This window comes from Hyaena hyaena, unplaced genomic scaffold (genome assembly GCF_003009895.1).
Source record: "Hyaena hyaena isolate Hyena2069 unplaced genomic scaffold, ASM300989v1 scaffold_30, whole genome shotgun sequence".
NCBI classification, from domain to species: domain Eukaryota; kingdom Metazoa; phylum Chordata; class Mammalia; order Carnivora; family Hyaenidae; genus Hyaena; species Hyaena hyaena.
Window position 1 is genome coordinate 601,330 of NW_024080662.1, and position 18,840 is coordinate 620,169.

At 57.8% G+C, this 18,840-nt stretch overlaps 1 protein-coding gene across 4 annotated transcripts in view; it reads right to left on the bottom strand.

Moving 5' to 3' along the window:
- Nucleotides 1-15,000, bottom strand: part of SEMA3F (semaphorin 3F) — a 29,473-nt gene extending 14,473 nt beyond the window's left edge. For 2 of the 4 annotated variants that reach the window (XM_039228331.1, XM_039228328.1), the window contains exons 1-3: nucleotides 14,959-15,000; nucleotides 11,348-11,427; nucleotides 10,842-11,001 (exon numbers count right to left, since the gene is read on the bottom strand). In XM_039228331.1, the coding sequence (XP_039084262.1) occupies nucleotides 10,842-10,953 (112 nt within the window). In that variant the 5' untranslated portion in view covers nucleotides 10,954-11,001; nucleotides 11,348-11,427; nucleotides 14,959-15,000. The remainder of the gene's footprint in view (nucleotides 1-10,841; nucleotides 11,002-11,347; nucleotides 11,428-14,958) is intronic. The other 2 variants (XM_039228329.1, XM_039228330.1) reach the window with 2 other exon arrangements.
- Nucleotides 15,001-18,840: the final 3,840 nt, after the last annotated feature.

Sequence of the window (18,840 nt, forward strand, 5' to 3'; positions counted from 1 at the left end):
TCAGAGCCTGGAGTCTGCTTCGGATTCTGTGTCCCCCTCTCTCTCTGACCCTCCCCTGCTCATGCTATCTCTCTCTCTCAGAAATAAATAAAACATTAAAAAACATTTTTTTTTAAATAAAAAACCCCCAGCTTACAGAAAGGAAAACTGAGGTGGAGAAGGATGGCTTTTCCAAGTCCCCAGAGTAAACTGGGTATAGGGCTGTGGACTTTGCAACCCATGGCTGGAGTACTCATCTCACTCATGTCAGATTGTAGGAAAGAATTAAAACAAGAGGACCCATGACAGTCCTGAACCCCAACTCCAGATGGGAAGACTGAGGCCCAGAGGAGAGTGGTGCTCACCTCAAGACACAGGATGGGAAGTGAAACTAGTATCCTGTCCCCCCTCCCCACCCTGCCATAGGGTAAAGGAGCTGGAGGCCTTCATTCTTCCAAGAAGCCTGGGTCAGGGCAGGAGGCAGGCCAGTAGTCCTGGGATTCCTGCTGACCCCTGCAGCATCAGCAGGGCTAGATCCTCCCAAGTACACAAGGAGCAGGGACTTCAGCCAAGGGGACCTGGGGGCTCAGGGAGGCATCCGTTGTGGGGGTCGGGGTTGACCTGGCCTGGCCATGTCCTCAGGCTCGTCCTCTCCTCGATTCCACTTATTCCCAGGCCCAGCTCTGATAGCAGGAGTGTCACCCCTCCCCCATCTCCATGGCACTACTGAGGGAGGGCTGGGGCACAATCAAAGGTTCTGTGGATGTCAGAATTCAAGTCTGGATAAGATCCAACCTTGGGGAGAGAGGATGGTGTGCCCAGATAATACTCCCCACCCCCATACCCTCACCCAGGCTGGGCACAGGTTGGGTGGGGCGACATCCGGGAAGGCTTTTCCCGTCATTGGGAAGGAAGAGCCTTTTCTGGCATCAGACACCTCATTTCCGCAGCCGTTCCCAGCCTCTAGAACTTCCCCATGGCCATTAGACACTCAGGGTCCTGGCCCAGAATGGCCTGGCAAAGCTCCAGAGGCAGGAACATTCTCAGTCCACAGGGGTTTAGCCTTGGGGGTCTCCGTTTCCTCCCCTCTGGAAGCAGTCAATGCCTCACTTTAAAGGATGTGGTGGGCGTGGACGGCACTAAGGAGGTGTGTCTGCAGCCCTCACCCGCAGACCCCAAGTGGGCGGCCCTGACCCCTGCTGCCGACCCCTGCTGCCCGTCTCTAGGACACAGGCTCTGTTGCCAGTGAGGGAGGGGCTGTAAAATGGGGGTCCTGGAGCGGAGGTGGTACCCCACCCCCTTGGTTACAGCCCCACAAAGCAGCAGGTCCTGACTGACAGTGTCACCTCCCCTGGCTGTGCTTGGGTACTGGGGGTGATAGACAGGTCCCTGAAGCCCAGCCCTGACCTCTGACCTCATGTGGGCCAGAGCAGCCCTAATCCTTGAGCTAAAGAGAAATAAGATTGGGGGTGAGTGGTGGGGGTGCTGGCCAGGGTCTCTGTCAGTGCTTTATCCTCTCGCCCTTCCGAGGAAGGAAACTGAGGTGGATGTCAGCAGTGGTGGCAACAGGAGTGGCGGGGCCTAGACAGTCCCTACTGGACGCTCAGGGGGCTCTAGGGAGGGGTGGCCCCCAGCCCCTTATCACTCCCCTAAAGCTGTGAGGGGCCCCAGAGTAAGGCCTGGGGGCTGGGCTGGCCCCCTGGCTCCCAGCCTAATCCTCTTTTAATGAGCGGCCAGCCGGAAGGCCTCAGTCTCTGGCCACAGCCTTACAACTCTGGGAGCCCCAGCCAGACTGAGCTGGGGGCAGGGCAGCCCCTGAAGCCTTTCCACGCACCTTCCCTCCCCGCCACTCTGCCCCATCAGCACACCCACCTCATTCATTCCCCAAAGCCAAAACCTCAACACTGGCCAGGCCAGCCCAGGGATATCTGCAGGGATATATACCAGGGTGACATGTTTCTTGTGCTCATGGACTCTTTCTTGGGCATTTACCATTAGTTCAGGGCCAGGTCCCGCATGGAGCTGGACAGAGGGACTGTCACTGCTGATCCAGGGGCTTGCTCTCCCAGCCCCTTTTCTATACCGGGAATGTTCCGGATGGGAATCCCTAGAAACCAGATCTAGGGTTTTACCTAAGACTTAAGCTGCTTCCTTCCTGGGGGGTAGGTTCCAGCTCCTCTGGCCCCAAACCCCTTGATATCTGTCCCCTCCAATCCCATCTCTGGACCAGGCTTTCCAGATTGGAGACCCAGAGGCTTCCCCAGGAGCCATCCGCACTCGCCCCCCCTTCCCCCCAGGCAGGTGAGCCAGGTCGGTGCCAACAAAACCAATTACAGCCGCTCTCACCCAATTAGCAACTAATTATGGCCTCGTAGTCCATTCAACATAATTAACATGTAAATGACTCGGCGTGTTTATATTCAATAACCGCTCTGATTGAATTTAATTTAAAAGTCTGAACTGGGGACCCAGTTACCGTATTTCACCATCTAGAGCAGCCACTTTGTGAGAATGTTGGCTCCTCCAGGGGAGAGGGACACAAGACCAGGGTGGAGGGCAGAGGGACAGGTGTTGTGACACTGGCCCAGTCCTGGTGAGGGTAGGGATGGCCGCAGTCCCTACATCCCTGAAATGCTTTCCCAGGGGTGTGGGAAGGTGGTGAAGTCTGAAGAGCCCCAGTGGGACCCTCAAGTTGGGAAATCCTCTGGAACTAGGGGCCCTTCTTAAGGGCTACTGTAAACATCCCAGCTGTTCAGTAAACACCAAGCCAGAGCCGAGCTGGAGCCACCCAGCTGGGCTAAAGCTCCACTGTAGGCTTCCCTCCCATTTTGGGGGCTGGGGGCTGAGGACTGGAGCCTGGGGCCAGCAGGCTCAGCCATGCTATTCCCACGCCCGTTCCGCCCCAGTGCCCGCCTGCTCCGCCCAGGAGAGGACAGGCTGGGGGCACAGCTCAACCTGACCCAGGAAAAGCCAAGAGGGAAGACACAGCAGGGTCACACCCTGGCACACACATCATCTGGTAACCCAGGGTTCTACACCTCTCTCCCACGAGGATGTCCGATAACTTACGACTGTTTTGTCCCAGCAGGTAGGGGGCTCTCGAGCCTAGGTGCTCCAGTGATCCCTGCCCACCCCCATGGCACCTGATCTTCCTGGGCCTGGACTGGTGACTCAGGGAGCCAGGAGGACCCTTGTAGGTCCATGTAGGACCCTTAACGGCATGTGCAGATGCCTACAAGGATGCTTTTGGGCATTCACCAGCCAGGCAGAGCTAAGAGCTCTACCCCAGTTTGGAAAGGACACAGTTCAGGGGTAAACCTGGCCTGCAGGGGCCGGGGAGCCCTGTGCATGGGGTAGGAGGCAGCGGCCTGGGCCAGGCAAGCAGCTCACACACGAATGTGCCCCAAGAAGCATGAAGGGGGTGGGAAGACGGCTGGCCTTGAGGGAAGGGTTGCACTGATCCATTGCTCAGGTGGGGAGAGTGGATTGCGCCTCCAGTTCCATTGGCCTCAGGGGCCCACCCCGCCTCCCACATTCCAGACCTAGCCCGGAAACCCCTCACTCCTTCCCCTCCTCCCCCGCCACCTCCTCCTCCCCATGACTGCAAAAGACAACAAACTCTCCATGGCTCATTTACTCCGATAAATCAACCAGACAGACAGGCCAGGATGGGACTGACAGGCTAGTGGGTGTCAAGACCCTCCCCCTGCCCTGGACCCAGCCCCCATCTCTGCTGCCCTCCTTGGCCTCCTGGGGTCCCTGCAAGCCCTTCATGTCACCCACCCAGAGATTCCCAGGATGTCCCGGACAGTCTTAGTCTCCTCACCAACATTCAGATGGGGAAACTGAGGCATCGAACAGACAGATGTGTACTCAGGGTCAGCCTTAGGGGATGCAGTAGGACAGAGCTGGGAGACCAAACAGGACTCAGCTGGTCACCAATGCAGGAAGGCAGCAAGTTCTCCACACAAGCCTAGTGCTGGGACAGGAGGGTGTTAAACAAAACAAAAGACAGCAACAGCACAGGCAGCCTGAGCAGAGGCCCCCTGGGGTGTTGCAGGAGCCCACAGGGCCCCTGAGTTCTAGTTGCTCCTCTGCCAGTTGTAGCATCTGACCCACAGGGGCCCACCACGCTGGCGGACTGCAAGTACACAGGCAGTGGACGCTGCCCTTGGAGGGAAATGAGAGCATCATCCTTGAGCCCTAAGTGGAAAGAAACATGGCTCTTGGCTGGGTGCAGAGACCTCAGAGGAAAGAGCATGTCCGGGTAGGAAGCCAAGGAGGGGTCAGGGTGGGGATGGGAGGGGGTGGAGGCAAGGGGGGTATGAGGGGGAGGAAGGAAGGAAGAAGAGTGGGGGAAGGAGGGGTCTGGAGCTGAGGCCTCACATCCCAAAGACTTCCTGGTCCCTGGAGGGGCCTGTTGCTTTGGGGCTGTCCCTGCCCTACAAAGATACAGCAGATACCCATACTTGCCAGCAGCCCCAGCAAGAACACCACAAGCAGCCTAGCTGAGGCCTCCCTCCCCCACAGGCAGGCCTCCTGGATCCTAGGCCAGCAGCCACCACCCAGACCCATCCTTTGCTGGGTCAGGACCAGTGGTCAGGGTCTGGAACCCAGGAGGCCTCCACCCTCTCCCTCCCTGAGACTGCTCAGCAGGCTGGGGTATGTTGGGGGGGGGGTGGCGGCAGGGGGTGGGGAGCAGTGGGGAGGGTGGAGCGGTGGCTACAGTCCTGCCAAGCTCAGGCACCCACGTGAGCTGAGCTTTGGATTCAGACCGGAGTCTTCTGGCATCCAGGCCTCTGGCAAAGGCCCTCTTGCTATTTCTAAGAAAAATGCAGCAGGAATCTTCTCTGCTTCTCCAAAACTCCAAGGGCTCCCTTGAGATAGGGCTCAGATTCCCAGGACAGCACCAGGCCAGGCCAGGAAACCATGCTCTCAGCCCAGTGACATAGATGCCCAAGTGAGCAACCCAGGTCCGGTCACCCCTAGCACAAGCTGCAGGAGCCAGAACAGTGCTCAGAGAGGGGTCACCATGGCTGCCCATGGGCCCCACACAGAGTGGGGAGCTCATCTCAGTGTGGGGAGCTCCCTCTAAGGCATGCCCTCCCCAGTGCATCTCTCTCACTGGATTTTCCTCACCGTATGTATTTGGTGCCTTTGCCATTAGGAACAAAGAGCTTAAAAACCACAAGGAACAAGTACAAACGCTACGTCAAAGCAGCAAGAGCAGGACTCCATCCAGTATCTCTCCCTTTCCCCAGGTGTTATGGCACACACCCCTCACCTCTGCTTCCCGCTCTTCCCTCCCAGTCTTCCTGCCCCTGTTTGAGATGCAGCCTCCTCCAGGAAGTCTGACCAAATGCCCATAATAGTGGCACCCTACTTCTGCCTCACTCTACTCCCAGAACAGGGCTCAGGGTACCTGCTGCAGTCCTTTCCAAATACTGTCACCTACACCAAAGGTTAGAAATCTTGAGGGAGGGGTGAGGTAGTACAGAACTCCTTGGGCCTCCCCCGGGACCAGCCCTCACCTCTGTGCCACCTTCAGCATAGCTCTTAGTTAGGAAGTCCAGAGACTTCCTTCATGGGGACCGTGACTGCATTCACAAAGTTACTCCTCCCACAGCACAGTGAGGCCAACGCCGTTCTTATCCCCACTTTACAGACAACACAGCAAGGACACAGAGAGGCTCACTGCTCAAGATCTGTCCACGGCCAGGATGCAAGCAAGGCGGCCGAAGCTCTCAGGACACTTGTCTGTACTGAGTCACTGTGGTCCCCACCTTACACAGGGGGAGCCAGGTCCTAGAGCGGCTGAGCCACTTGCCCGAGGTCACACAGCTGACAAGGGTAGAATGGAGGCTTGTCTGCCTTCAGGGACAGCCCTCTCAACCACCACCACCTTTGCATTCTACCAAATTTAAGTCCCGGTGAAGGAGCTGGAGGTCTCCCAGGGATCAGGGGCCAAGTACCCACGGCTCTGAAGACATCCTCTGGTTCCCCCGCCCCCCCTGGAGGGGTCACAGGGTTGGAGGTGCACACACACAGGTGCAGACAGCCAGGAGCCCACTCTGAGGCTGTTGCCTCCAAAGCCACAGAGTGAAAGATACCTTTATGGGCCAGGATGAGATTTTTATCTTGGCGGTTTCTCTTTAAATTCTTTACGATTACGAAGCAGCGGGGGCTGCCAAGGAACATGATTTACTCCTTGAGCATGCACCAGCTCCTCGCTCAGTGCCAAGGGAAGCTGGAGCCAGCGAGGGAGGGGCGGGCATCATGCCAGGGAACCAGAGACAAGGCCTGTGCTGCTGAGGCCCAGTTAGTGGCAGTCCCGTTTGAGGCTTGGCTGGACCTGGAAGGACCACAGCTGAAGGCCCCCAGCCCTGACCTGGCTGGCTCAGGCTGAGCCTCAGATAGGTTCTCGGCAAGTACCAGGACCTGCTCTATTCTCTCCATGCGCCAATTGCTGGCCGGCTGAGGGGCAGCCAGTCAGCTCCAGGACCTCCCAAATCCCAAAGTGGCCACTTCCCAGTCCCCTCTCAGGAGAAAGGCAGTTCCCATTTCCTGGAAAACTGGGATCCCAAATGCAGGAATCTGGGCTCAAGTTCACGCTTTGGGTGTTCCTACCTTCCTCCTCCTGGCTCATCTGGAATACTGGCCCCTCCCCAATTTGCTAGCTCCAAATCCCACAGTAGCTATCAGAAATACCTGACCTCTACCCAGCTCCCTCGTGTCGCCTCTGGCCTCCAAGCTTCTGGGCCTCTCCCCAACACCTCCTCTTCTGTGTTCTGAATCCTCCTAGCCTCCTTTGGCTGGTGAGGGAGCCCACAGGGAGGCAAGGGAACATCCCCCCTCCTCACTGTGCAGTCAGGCCTGGAGGTGGGGGAATGCTCCATCAGGGATAAAGGCACTTCCACCTGAATCCATATTCACCCACTCTACATCCCCCACCTTGGGCGAGGTAAACGGGGTATGACCTCTCCTAACCTCCAATCTCATCATTTCCTAACAAGGAGACCTGGCCACTCTGGTTCTCTGATGCCACATGCAGATGACGTAAATAGTGGCACTATTCTGGGCCATTAGCCCCAGAGGCTCAGAGGCTGGGCTGGGGTGGGTGCATAGGCAGTGACCAGCACCTACCCACTCACCCTCCACCCGCAGAATGCCCTTCTCCACAGAGCAAGCCAGTTACTTTGAAATTAGAGAAGATCCAAACCCCAGGGCTACTCTGGACAAAGGAGCCCTTTCCTCTCCTGGACCCTGGTTTTCCTTCTCTGAAAGGAGAGAGCTTTCTAGGGGACTCTGCTCAGTAGTGAACTGGGGTGGTGGAGGGCTGGATTTACAGGAAATAAGCAAACCCAACTACTGTTGCTTCTGTAAGCAGAGGGTATGAGAAGGCTGCCCAGTGCAACCTCAGCCCTCTCCTTAGGAAATGAGGCCGGGAAGGCCGAGGCCAGCACTGCAGGATCCTGGAACCCTGTCCTTCGCTCACGGAAGAGTGCTGTGCCTGCTTCCTCCAATCCACCCTTCACTCTCTCAGTCCTGAGACAGGCTCAGACATCAGGCAGAGCCAGGCCCCAGCTTCGCCCTGTTGCTGCGTGATGGAAAACCTCACAGAAAACCCATGGAGACCCCCTCAGGCCTTGGAGAGACCACCGCATGGTTATCATCATGGGCACCTACTGTTATTTCTATTATTTTCATCTTTCCTGACTCTTTTGTTCCATCTTCCTACTCCTGCCTCAGTTTCCCCAGTAGCCCAACCACCTCGTGTCATCATAGGACCCCTTTCCTCCACCAAACATCTCTTGGCCCATGTCCTGGCCAAAGCCAGCCCAGGCAGCAGGCAGCTGCGTATTGTGGGGGTGGCTTCCTGGGATAAAGTAAACATTCCCCAAGCTGAACAAAGGACCTGGCAGGGCACTCACACCTCCCTGATGCAGAGGGAGGTGGTGCTCCCTGGCTTGGGTCATCTCAGGATGGGGGGAGGGAGAGCTTTTTCTCCTAGGGTTGGCCAGGGACTCTGGGGTTAAGGAGACTCCAGACAGGGATGGGTGGAAGAAAGCATCCTGCTGTCCAGGCTCTCTGGTCCCAAGCATCCATGAGCTCTCAAAGGACACCTCATACCTCCTGGAAATCTTCTGCACTTGACCCCTCACTTCTGCCTGACCTTGGCTGTGTTGCTACTGGAAGCTCAGGAGATAGGCCATAGGAGCCGCCCCCCCGCCCCCGCCACCTCAACTCTAACTGAACCCTGGGCCCCTTCTCCCTTACACTTTCTCAGCTTTTGGCCTGGCTGGGGTACCCAGGCAAATGCACAGACAGCAAGCCCAAGCCCGAACCAGTTCCTGCCTTTGTTCCTTTAGCTGCCCTGGGCAGTGTGGCCCCTCATGCCAGCACCTCCGGCTTGGAAGGGTCTGGCCCAACCAGGCCGGAACTAGCACCTCCCAACTGCAGCAAGAACAAGGGCAGGGGAGGGGAAGGGCCTAGCTTGAGTCCCTGGGGCCTGGTATGCCAGCTGCTATATCCAGATAAGGCACAGAAGGAGAAACTGAGGCACAGAGCCAAAGTGACCACAACTGCTTCTGAGAGCAACCCTCTCTATTCCCCTCAGGTGTGCCTGGGGGGAAGAAGCCTCCCAACCCTTTCCCAGTCCCTGGCCTGGCTGTGAGATCCCAGTTTCTATGGATGCTGGTCTCCATTCTTACTCTGCAAATGCTTAGTGAGGACCTACTCCTCACTGAGGGCGACTTTGTGTACATGACTGTGCTGAGATGATCCAGCATGAGGGGGGGATACACAGGGCCTGGCACACAGTGAGCGCTGGGCTACCAGGTGGCACTGACCAACTGGATGCCCATTATCTTTTCAGCCAGTCTGAATGAGACTTGTCCACTGCAGACCCTCTGGTACTCAGCACAGGGCCTGGTGCAGAGTAGGGACTCAAGTATCTGCTAAATTAAGTGATATCTAAGCATAACTAGGACATTAGATAAGTGGGGAACGGGAAAGGTCATTCAGGGCAGGGAAGCAAGTGTGTGAGGGCACAGACACCTGGGATGGGGTGGCCCCAGGCACCCTATGGCCCCACCCCAGACTGCCACAGTAGTCAGCACCATAGGCTGGCTGCCAGCAAGCTGGGCTTTTAGTCACTGCGGGTGTCGGCTTCAGAGCTAATTGAGAAGGAATCGACCTGACTGATGTGGGCGTCAGCAAGGCCAGGACACCAGGGTTCTATTTCTGGCCTTCCCTCTGCCTCCTGCCTGACCTTGGCCCTGCCCTTGCCTGAGCCTCGGTTTCTCTCTCTGGAAAACAGGAACAAAAGTCTTTGGCCCTTTGTTTCTGGAGGTCTCAGAAGGTTTAAAAGGCACATACAGAGGACCTCCCTAAGTCTTATCCCTCTTGCTTCCCCCTCATGGGTCTCCAGGGAGATGACAAAAATAATACCCAGAGTGGATGTCTGGGTTCTAGGGTCCCAGAGGTATGGAGACAAGCCCCCACTCCCCTTGCCCTGGCTGGGGGGAGGGGATGCTCTGTGCCCCCTGCCAGCATCCTGGGCTGGGAAGGGAATGGGGGGGCCAGGCCCCTTCAAGATTTATTAATCTGCTCTGAGGAAATCCACCAGGGAAGGGTGGAGGTAACAGCAGAATAAATCTCTCCCCTGCCCAGGCCTGGGGGTGAGGGGTGCTCTTAAAACCAAAGCCATCACCCTTCCGCCCATTCCACAGGCCCCACACTGGACTTCTTCCAGGCACATCTTCAGAAATGCACTCCTCATTCCCCCCATCAACTCACATGGTGGGATGAGGACAGGGGAGGGGCTCTGCTGGGGACATGGGGACATGGGAACATGGTGAGGTGGAGGCTGGATCTCAGCCAAACCTGAGGAAGGAAAAGTCAGCCCAGCCTTTCACCCCAATATGTGTGCCCGGAAATCTGTCCAGCCAGGGCTGAGTGGGCCCCACCCAGGGCAGGCCACTGAACAAAGTGACCTTGGGCCAGAGGAGAACTCAGCAATGACCCCAGATCCCCCAGATGCCAGCATGGCTGCCACTCAGGCAGAGGGGAGTATCTTTTGATCACACAGACCTTTGAGGAAGTGGCCTGTGAATGAGCCATTTGGACACCCAAGTGTGTGCCATGTATATTCACCTGCCAGTGGGTGGGATTCAAAGGCAATGGAACTGGGGACCTGTCTCTCACTCTGCAGACACCAACCCATCATTAAAACCTTCCACTGACTTCCAAAGGAAAGTGCTCATTGGGGATCTCAGAAGCTGAGACCTGTCACATAGCATGTGCTCTCCCCTGAACTCGCCAAATGGCCTGCCTTCCCCTCACAGCCAACAGCACCCTCCCTGATTCCTGGGAACCCCTCCCACCTAGAGACCCACACCCCAGCAGAGCTGTCCAGTTCCTCCAGCTTCCCGAGGCCTCAGTATCGGCCTGACTATCTGCCCTTCCACCCCAGGACCATCCAGGGCAGGACCAGACACAGTTGTGGCAAGGAAGGGCTTCCACAAACCCAAGTGTGGAAGAAGTGGCATCTCTCTCTCCCCAGTTATCTAGCACACAGAGGGAGGCACTCTGCAGACCCTAGGCCACACAGTCTGGGACCCCACATTCTGCCTCGAGAAGGGGACCAGACTCGGGAGACTTCTCTGAAATGTCTACATGGCCTGTTCTCTAGCCTTTTCTGGCAAGTTACCATTGTCCCTCTCTTCCCCACCCATGCATCCAGAGTGACCCATGTGGCTGCACAGTATGTCTTTTTTTGCCTTGTCTCTCCCTGTCTCCTTGGCATCAGGCCAACCACTGTGGACAGAGGATGAGGATGCCAGGGAAAAGAGGCCTCTTACCTTTGAATGAGAGCCGGACCCGTGGCGTGGCTGGGAGGTAGGCCTGGGTGGGGGTGGCTGGCCAGGCCCCAGTCAGTAGGGAAGCCCAGAGGAGAAGACCAGCGACAAGCATTGTGGGAGGGGCCTAGGGCCCAGGAAGCAGGTTCGGCTGTCTGGACACCTGGGAAGGGGGAACCAAGATCAGAATGTGTAAGGCAGATAGAGGCATCCTGCCCTATCAACTCTCCTTGCTTATACCCTCAGCCTCGGACCGTGAATGCCCCAATATGCAAACTTTATATACTTTTTATCCCTGCCTTCGTCTGGGAAGGTGTCGCCAATGGGCCTGAAGACCAACCAACCAGGTGCAGCCTGGGGTCACCAGAGCTATGCCCCCTGCCCCAGCATCCTGAATTCCATTCACGGGGTCCTGCTGAAGCAGGCAATCTTACAGCCCCCTCTGGTTCCCAGCAGGCTCTCTTTTGTGCCCACCCCCAACCAAATGGGCTGCTCCTTCCCTCGCCCACCTCAAGGAATGGAGGAAGAGATGGATCCAGTCCTGCCTGCTCCAGCCAAGCCTGTCCTCCTAGTACAGGAAAATCTGGACCTGATTATTGGGGCAGGGGCATGGGAGAGAGTGGAGAATAAGTGAGACACACACAGACGGCCCAAAGTGGGAGAGACAGCAGCTAGAAAAGGAGAGGCAAAGAATAGCAGGGTCTACTTTTACTGAAATCACAGCAGGAGGGATCCAGGTCAGATGTACAGAAGGACTCGCTGCAGATAAGTTCCAGCTCTGCCTCTAGAGGGCAAGGAAAGTGGAGCTGGGGTGGCCGGCAGGCCTGGGGCAGGGTCTGAGCCAACTTCAGTGTCCCCAGCAGAACCCCTAGACCCCCAGCAGGTCCAAGTTTTGATACTATGTTTTTCAAATATTGTCTCCCCAGGCAGGCTGGCTGTTGGGTAAACGCAGCCCAGCACCAGTTGTCAGAACATATTGCTCCCTCCCGGCAAAACCCAGCGCCAATTCCCAACCCCCCCACCCAGATACACTGGGGGTGGGGGCACCAAGAATGACAGAGTGAGCCCCATCCTCCAGGTCTGCCCTGTCTATTCCCTTTTCCCATGGGAGGCAAGACCTTAGGCCCATTTCTAGGACCCTGGAGTAGGGTGAGAGGTATTGTGGCCTATCAAACCCCTGTACTGGCTGACATATGCTGAGGCAAGGCCCAGGCTCCACATCTGTCAGACCCCACTCAATAGACCCTGAGGCCTCCCTAGAACCCCCTCCCCCAGAGCCCTTGCCTCTCCTACCAGTGCAAACCACTGATGGTTCTTTAGACAGGAAGTGCAGCTTCAGGCCTCCTGGCCCATTCCCCAAGTGGTGCCCTCAATGGGAACACCCTCTCCAGAGTGCCTGACACTCCTCTCAAGTTGCTTCAAGATCCCCCACCCATCACAGAAAATCCCTCCTGGGGAGGCTGGCTGGGGGAAGGGGGATCAGAACCAGCCCCTCCCCCAGTCTGCTGGGACACAAAGCTGGTGCTTACTGAACACCAGGCTCTGGTGAGAGGGGGCAGGTAGGAGGAAGGGCTGTGCAGCCACCATCACCCTCGGGTACACCTGGGAGGCCCCCACTAACAGTTGTGGATACACACACGTCCACACTTGCATGCCCACACACGTCCTCACAAGCATGTGTTTGCTCAAGAACTTGACCTGCTAGTGGGGTGGGGCTCAAGGAAGCTGGGGAACACTGTCCTGGCTTGGGGAGGGCAAAATACAGTCTGGGTCCCTCAGAGATCTTTGATCCTATGTATCAGGGGGCTCAGAGTGACTCACCCCCCACTCCCCCACCCCCGCCATGACCTCATTTCTTCTGCATCTGTTGTGGTGGTAACAAGGGCAGGGTCACCAAGGACAGCATTAGAGTCCCCCAAGGTATCCAGGAAGGTGGAGGGTTCTGCCCAACTGGGCCCCTACAGGGACCTCTCACAATGTCCTGGCCCTTTAAAGGAGTGAATGGGGGATGTTCAAGTCTGCTGGGGCTTCAGACCCAAGTCCAGGCTATCTCTTTGGGAGCATGGGGGATGGAAAAGAGGAGAGAAGAGGGAGGGAAGAAGAGGAAGAGAGGGACAGAGAGAAGGAAAGGGAGGGCACTTCCACAGTTGTTTTCCCTCTGCCAGCCCCTAGATGCATTCTACTTAGCCCCAGCCCCAGAGAAGCCCCCAGTCAGGCAAACCAGGTGGGTGGACAGAGAAGGAACAGCCACCGCCACCTGGGAGCCCACCAGGAGGAGAGCAGAGAAAGAAGGAAAGAAGCCTGGCGGGAGGGAGCAAGGGAGGGAGGCAGGCGGGAGGGAGGAGGAGAGAGGGAGGAGAGAGGGAGGGACGGAGGAGAGACGTTCGAACAAAGAACCGAGGAGCTGGGGCTGGCAAGGGGTGCAGAGAAGGGGCGGCCAGACAAGGGGGTCTGGAGGCACCTGGGGGTAGCGCAGGGGGCTAGGCGGTCGAATCGTCAGGTCTGATCCAGACCTCCCAGGCTTGGAGTGAGGTGGAGGGGGTGGGGGGGGAAGCAGCCTGCCTCAGAGAAGGGAGGTTAGCTCCCCAGAGCTGAGAACTGCCTGGATGGAAGGGAGGCAGGAGCAGGGGCTGCAGGGGAACACGGGGATGGAATTATTAACAGCACCCCAGCCCTAAGATAGCCCCTCCAACCCCACACAGGCCAGAGCTCCTTTCTGGCTCCTTGGCTTCCCCCTCCCCCAACACCCCATGGACCAGGAAGCAGAGCCACACCACCATAGCTGGGACTGAAAGCCCCCTTTCATGGTCAGGGGTTTCCCAGTCAAGGTCGCCTGGGCTCACCTTCATCCTCCCCCTCAAGGTATACCTGGTAGAGCATGGGGGGGGAGGGGGCACTGAGGCTAGGCTGCTGGCCTTCTCTCCCCCAGCTCCAGCACTTCCGGGCTTGGCTCCTTCAGAACTGAAGGGCAGCAGCAGGGGTAGGCTTGCCCGGTGCCCTTGCTTCCAGCACACCTTACCCAATGAGTCCAGGCACACTTCCTGTGCAGCCTCAGAAAAGGCCCCAGCTCCATCCAACCCCCTGGTCCGGGATGAGCCTCTCAACCCCTGGATACAGTTTCCCCTATCTCTGCAACTAAGACAGGGCTTCTGGGAGACAACCTGGGTGAATTCAGGAGAACAGGAACCCCCAACCTGGCCCAGCTCCAGGGCGGACACACCAGTGCCTTCAGGTCATCCCTTTTACCCAAGGTGTTCACGGGCTGGTGTTCTCAACAGTTATCTCAAGAATTCTAAGTTATTTAAGCAGCCAGCCCCTCAGCCTTAGCTACAGTTGACCCATCCTGCCAACCCTGCCTCATTCCTGGGCCACCTTGACACTCTCTGGTCCTACCTGCTTTAGGTGAGCCCACCAAGCCCCTAGTGTCCCCTGCCCATTTCACCACTGAGGCCCCAGCCTGCCCAAATGGGGGAGAGTGGGCGCCTAACTGAAGGCTCTCCTACCTCACCTACAGCCCACATCCAAGCAAGACTCCCTGCTGGAAAAGCAAACCCAAGCTGGCAGCTGGGGGTCAAGGGGCTAGTACAGAGTTGGAAGAAAAGCTTCAGGGCTGGAGGTCCTCCTGCCTTGCTGATCTGGGGGACCCTCCACGTGGGGTCTGCCAGTGTAGCGCTTCCCTTACAGCAGATGATCTGGATGGGGACACTGAGGCAGAACAGGCGCACCTAAGGGGAAGAACGCTGCCTGAGGCGTTAGTGAGAGAGAGCTGACCCAGAAGGAGGGGTATCTATACTACGGCTCCAGGAACGTGGAGGTGGGGGTGCTTGGGATCACCCACCCACTCAGAATCTTATGAGAAAAAGTTGCTTTGCACACTGGTGACCCCGCAGGACACACCAACCACACATCTCCACGTTGCACCGATGATAAGGGAACGGGCAGCCCGGACAGGTACGGCGTCCACTCCAGTCCTATCTCCCCTGCATCCTCTGGAAGCCCGCAGCCTCTCCGATCCCCGCGCCCCAGACACTTCCGCAGAGTTGCAGTGCCCCGGGTCCCAGAGGAATCGCGGGGTGGCCCGGCCCCTTGCCCACTCCCTCCCGGTTCCCGCCGCACTCACCTCCTCCGCGGCGGCGGGGCCTGGGCTCCCGGGCGGCGGGGGCGGCGACGGCGGCGGCGGCGGCGGCGGCAGAGCGGCTCCCGGTTGGGCCGGCGGGCGCTAGCGGCCCCCCGGGGCCATGGCCCTGCCCGCGCCCTCTCGCCGCTGTGCCTGAGCCGGGGTCGACGCCGCGGCCCGGGTTTTAACGGGTTCTGCGGGCTTCGGGCGCGTCAGCAGCCGAGGCCCCGGGCCCCAGCCCGGGCCATGGGAAGGCTCAGGGGCGCTCGGGGCCGCCTCCCCCCGGGTGGGCTGCGGGCGCCCCCTGGCCGGGGCGCCGAGGGCGCATTCCCCGGCGCGGGGAGCGGGCGACGGCGCGCGCTCGGCTTCGGGGAGCTGCGCTTGGCTCGGCCCGGTGGTGCTCGCCTGCTTGCTGGACTGGGGCCGGGCGGCCGCGCTGGGCTGCGCCGCTCCTCGCGGCGCGCCCTGGCCCTGTACTGCACTCGGGAATCGCCGGACCGCGGCCGTTCGCTCGCTCGCTCGCTCTGGTCTCGCGGCCGCCGGCGGGACGGGGCGCTCGGAGCCGCGCGGGGAGCGCCGGCAATTGGCCGCCCGTGGGCGACATTTGCATAGCGCGGCCCCGCCCCGCCCGCCCCGCCCGGCCCCACCCCCGGGGCGGGACCCGCCCGGCCGCCGCCCCGCCCCCGCTCCACCTGTCCGCGGGCTGGGCCCGAGGCTCCCCGGCTGTGGGGTAGCCCGAGCCAGGGGAGAGTAATCTGCACCCCGCGCCCCCGCCCTGGCTTCGCGGGCGGCGCCCCCGCCCCGCCCTGGCTTTGTCTCTCCGTGGATACACCGTGCACACCGCGCCTGGTGTTTACTCGGGCACTCAACTCCCTGGCGGGAAGGGCGGGTGCGCCGGGGAGCAAGGAGCCTGCGCTCACCTGCGCACCCCCTGCCTTGTCACTCCTTCCCACTTGCTGCGGGCCGCGCCTGGCCCCGCGCGTGAGTCCCGCAGCGTAGGACCCAGGACTGCTCCAGCCGCTCAGCAGGTGGCGGTGCAGCCCCTGGGACGACTGGCACCGCTGGACCTGCTCGCTGCCTCCAGCCCAGGCCAGGTCAGCAGCCCAGCCTCACTGCTCTATCCACTCACTCAAGGGCTCCCTGTGATTCTCCAACGTCCAGCCCTATTTCAAGCCAGCAGCCCCACGCATCCATCCCTTATAGTTCCATACCCCCAGAGAAGCCAGATAGGCTGGGTGGGCCTCCTCTTCTAAAAGGGACATTTGCTTTCAAATGGCCTCATGATGACCCCAGGACCTAGCAACTGAGTCAGACGCCTACCATGATTCCAGGAAGGGACCAGACACCCAACCCAACCCCCAAGGGCATGGCCTCACCAGCCTGGACCACAGTCTCAGCCCTGCCCCGTGGCACTTTGCTGAGGTCCCAAGGGGCATGGGCCCTCTTTGTCTTCTCCTTCCTTCTCTCCCTCCTCCCTCTTCTGCTCCCTCCCCTTCCTCCTCTCTCCTATCTCTTTTTCTCCCTCTTCCTTCTCCAGTCCATTCCCTTATCCCACCTCCTTTCCCTTCTCTTCCCTAATCTTCTGTGTCTTTCTCTGCCTTCCCCTCCTCTTCACTTTCTTCCTTTCCCCCTATTTTTCCTTCTTTTCTTCCTTTTTTCTCTCCCTCTCCTTCTTCTTCCTCAACTTCTCCCTCTTCCTCCTCCTTCTCTTCCTGGCTAATAGGACCCCTTGGAGAAGGCATCTCTCCCTCTGATCTACTAACTAGTTGACTGTGAATGTAGGGTAGGGTGGGATGGTAAGAATCCAGGTGAGGGTCTCCTGCCGCCGATTTGGAGTGCTGGCCCACATGTTTCAGGCAGAGACCATTTGAAGCAAGGAAACACCAGCCTGGAGTTATGGTGGCTGCAGTGACAGTGCCTGCACGCTTCCTCTCTGTTATGTCACATTTATTTTTATTTTTTTAAATTCTTTTTCACATGTATTTATTTTTGAGAGACAGAGACCGAGCACAAGTGGGGGAGGGGCAGAGAGAGAGAGGGAGACACAGAAACCGAAGCAGGCTCCAGGCTCCAAGCTGTCAGCACAGAGTCCGATGCAGGGCTCAAACTCACAAACTGTGAGATCATGACCTGAGCCGAAGTCAGACACTTAACCGACTGAGCCACCCAGGGGTCCCTGTTATGTCTCATTTAAAATACTGTGATAATTGTCATTCCTTACCCCTACTCCTCTGTACCAGAGTCACCCCCGAGGACACCACCACTCTGTACCACCATCACTGTGGTTTCCAACACCATCCCTTACCCAACCCCCCACCCCACCCCCCACCCCACCCCACCCCCGCTCCCCTGAGCTTCCTTGGTCTTCTCATAGCCTGGCCATCGCTGTCACCGCCCCCAGCATGATCATCATCATGTTCACTACAGCAGAACTGTTAGGACTTGCCAAAGATCCCAGGGTGCTGGGTTGGGAAGAAAAGAGACTCAATTGATTTGTCCATGGAGCTCCACTCAGACCCACTGAATGGACACAGTATATGGAGGCCTTCTGTAGTGGGGGTACAAAGGGAGAGGGAAGAGACCTATAGCTGAACCAACCTCACACAATGGAATGCCAGTTCTCTCCTAACAGTCTGAGAAGGCTGAGCAATAGATATAAATAAAAGCAATCATTGCAGCAGTGAATCCACACTGCACCCCTGCCTGGTGTCCATGCTGGGTTGGCCATCTTGTATCACAATATATGTTATTATATATATAAAATATGCATTATTGGGAGGAATACAGTAGACCCTCCCACAATTTGCCTTCAATTTAGGGGGTATAAAGATGCACGCTGCCAGCAGAGTTTATGGTTATTTATGCCCAGGCACTTCACAACCCATCTGAAAAGCAGGTTTTGCTGTCCCCATTGTAGATATGAGGAAGAGGACGCTGGGAAAAGTGGGGTAAGGTCTGTAACCACTAGGCTGTGGTGTCAGAAAAAGGTGGCCTTTTCAGGAGTTATTGGAAGGCTCCAGGAGGGAAGGACCAGGCCAAGGGGCCCACATGGAGCCAAGGGCCTGCAACCCAGACCTGCGCTCGGGAGCTGGCAATAAGTGCTGGAGCCCGGCGCAACACTTATGGAGTTCAATAAATCTTTATTGAATGAATAAGAGAGCAAATCCCTGCAGCACCAGATCCAAGAGGGAACATCAGCCAAGAGCCAAGAGGCCAGGAGCCAACTCCTGGTTCTACCACCTAGCTCCTGTAGACTAGCTGCCCCCACCAAACACTTCCCTGCCACTCAGAGTCCTATCTTCCTCTCCAAAAGCCACTCAGCACTCAGCACTCTAGCTCTACCTGAGAGCTACCTCGGATGCCCTATGTGGTCATCTGAAGTGAGGCAGCCAGGCCAGGCTGACTTCCCCCTGCTGGGCCTCCCTCCCTCTTCTGTAGGACCCTTAGATCTCAGGTACGCTTCTTCTCCAGCTGCCCCATGGCCCATCCTGGTTCCAGTCTGGATACACAAGGTAAGGGTAGATATAGAGACAGTTAGGCCAGGTCTGGTTCCTCCTCTGACTCAGCCTTTAGGGAGCCCCTCGTGGAGTAGCCCCCTCTCCCTTTTTAAAAAAAAAAAAAAAAAAGTTAATGTTTTATTTATTTCTGAGAGAGAGAGAGAGACAGTGGGGTCAGAGAGAGAGGGAGACACAGAATCTGAAACATGCTCCAGGCTCCAGGCTCTGAGCTAGCTGTCAGCACAGAGCCTGACACAGGGCTCGAACCCACAAACCGTGAGATCATGATCTGAGTCAAAGTCAGACACTTAACCGGCTGAGCCACCCAGGCACCCCATTTCTTCTCCCTTTCAAATGGGTTCTGAGTACCTATAAGATAGACCTTTGG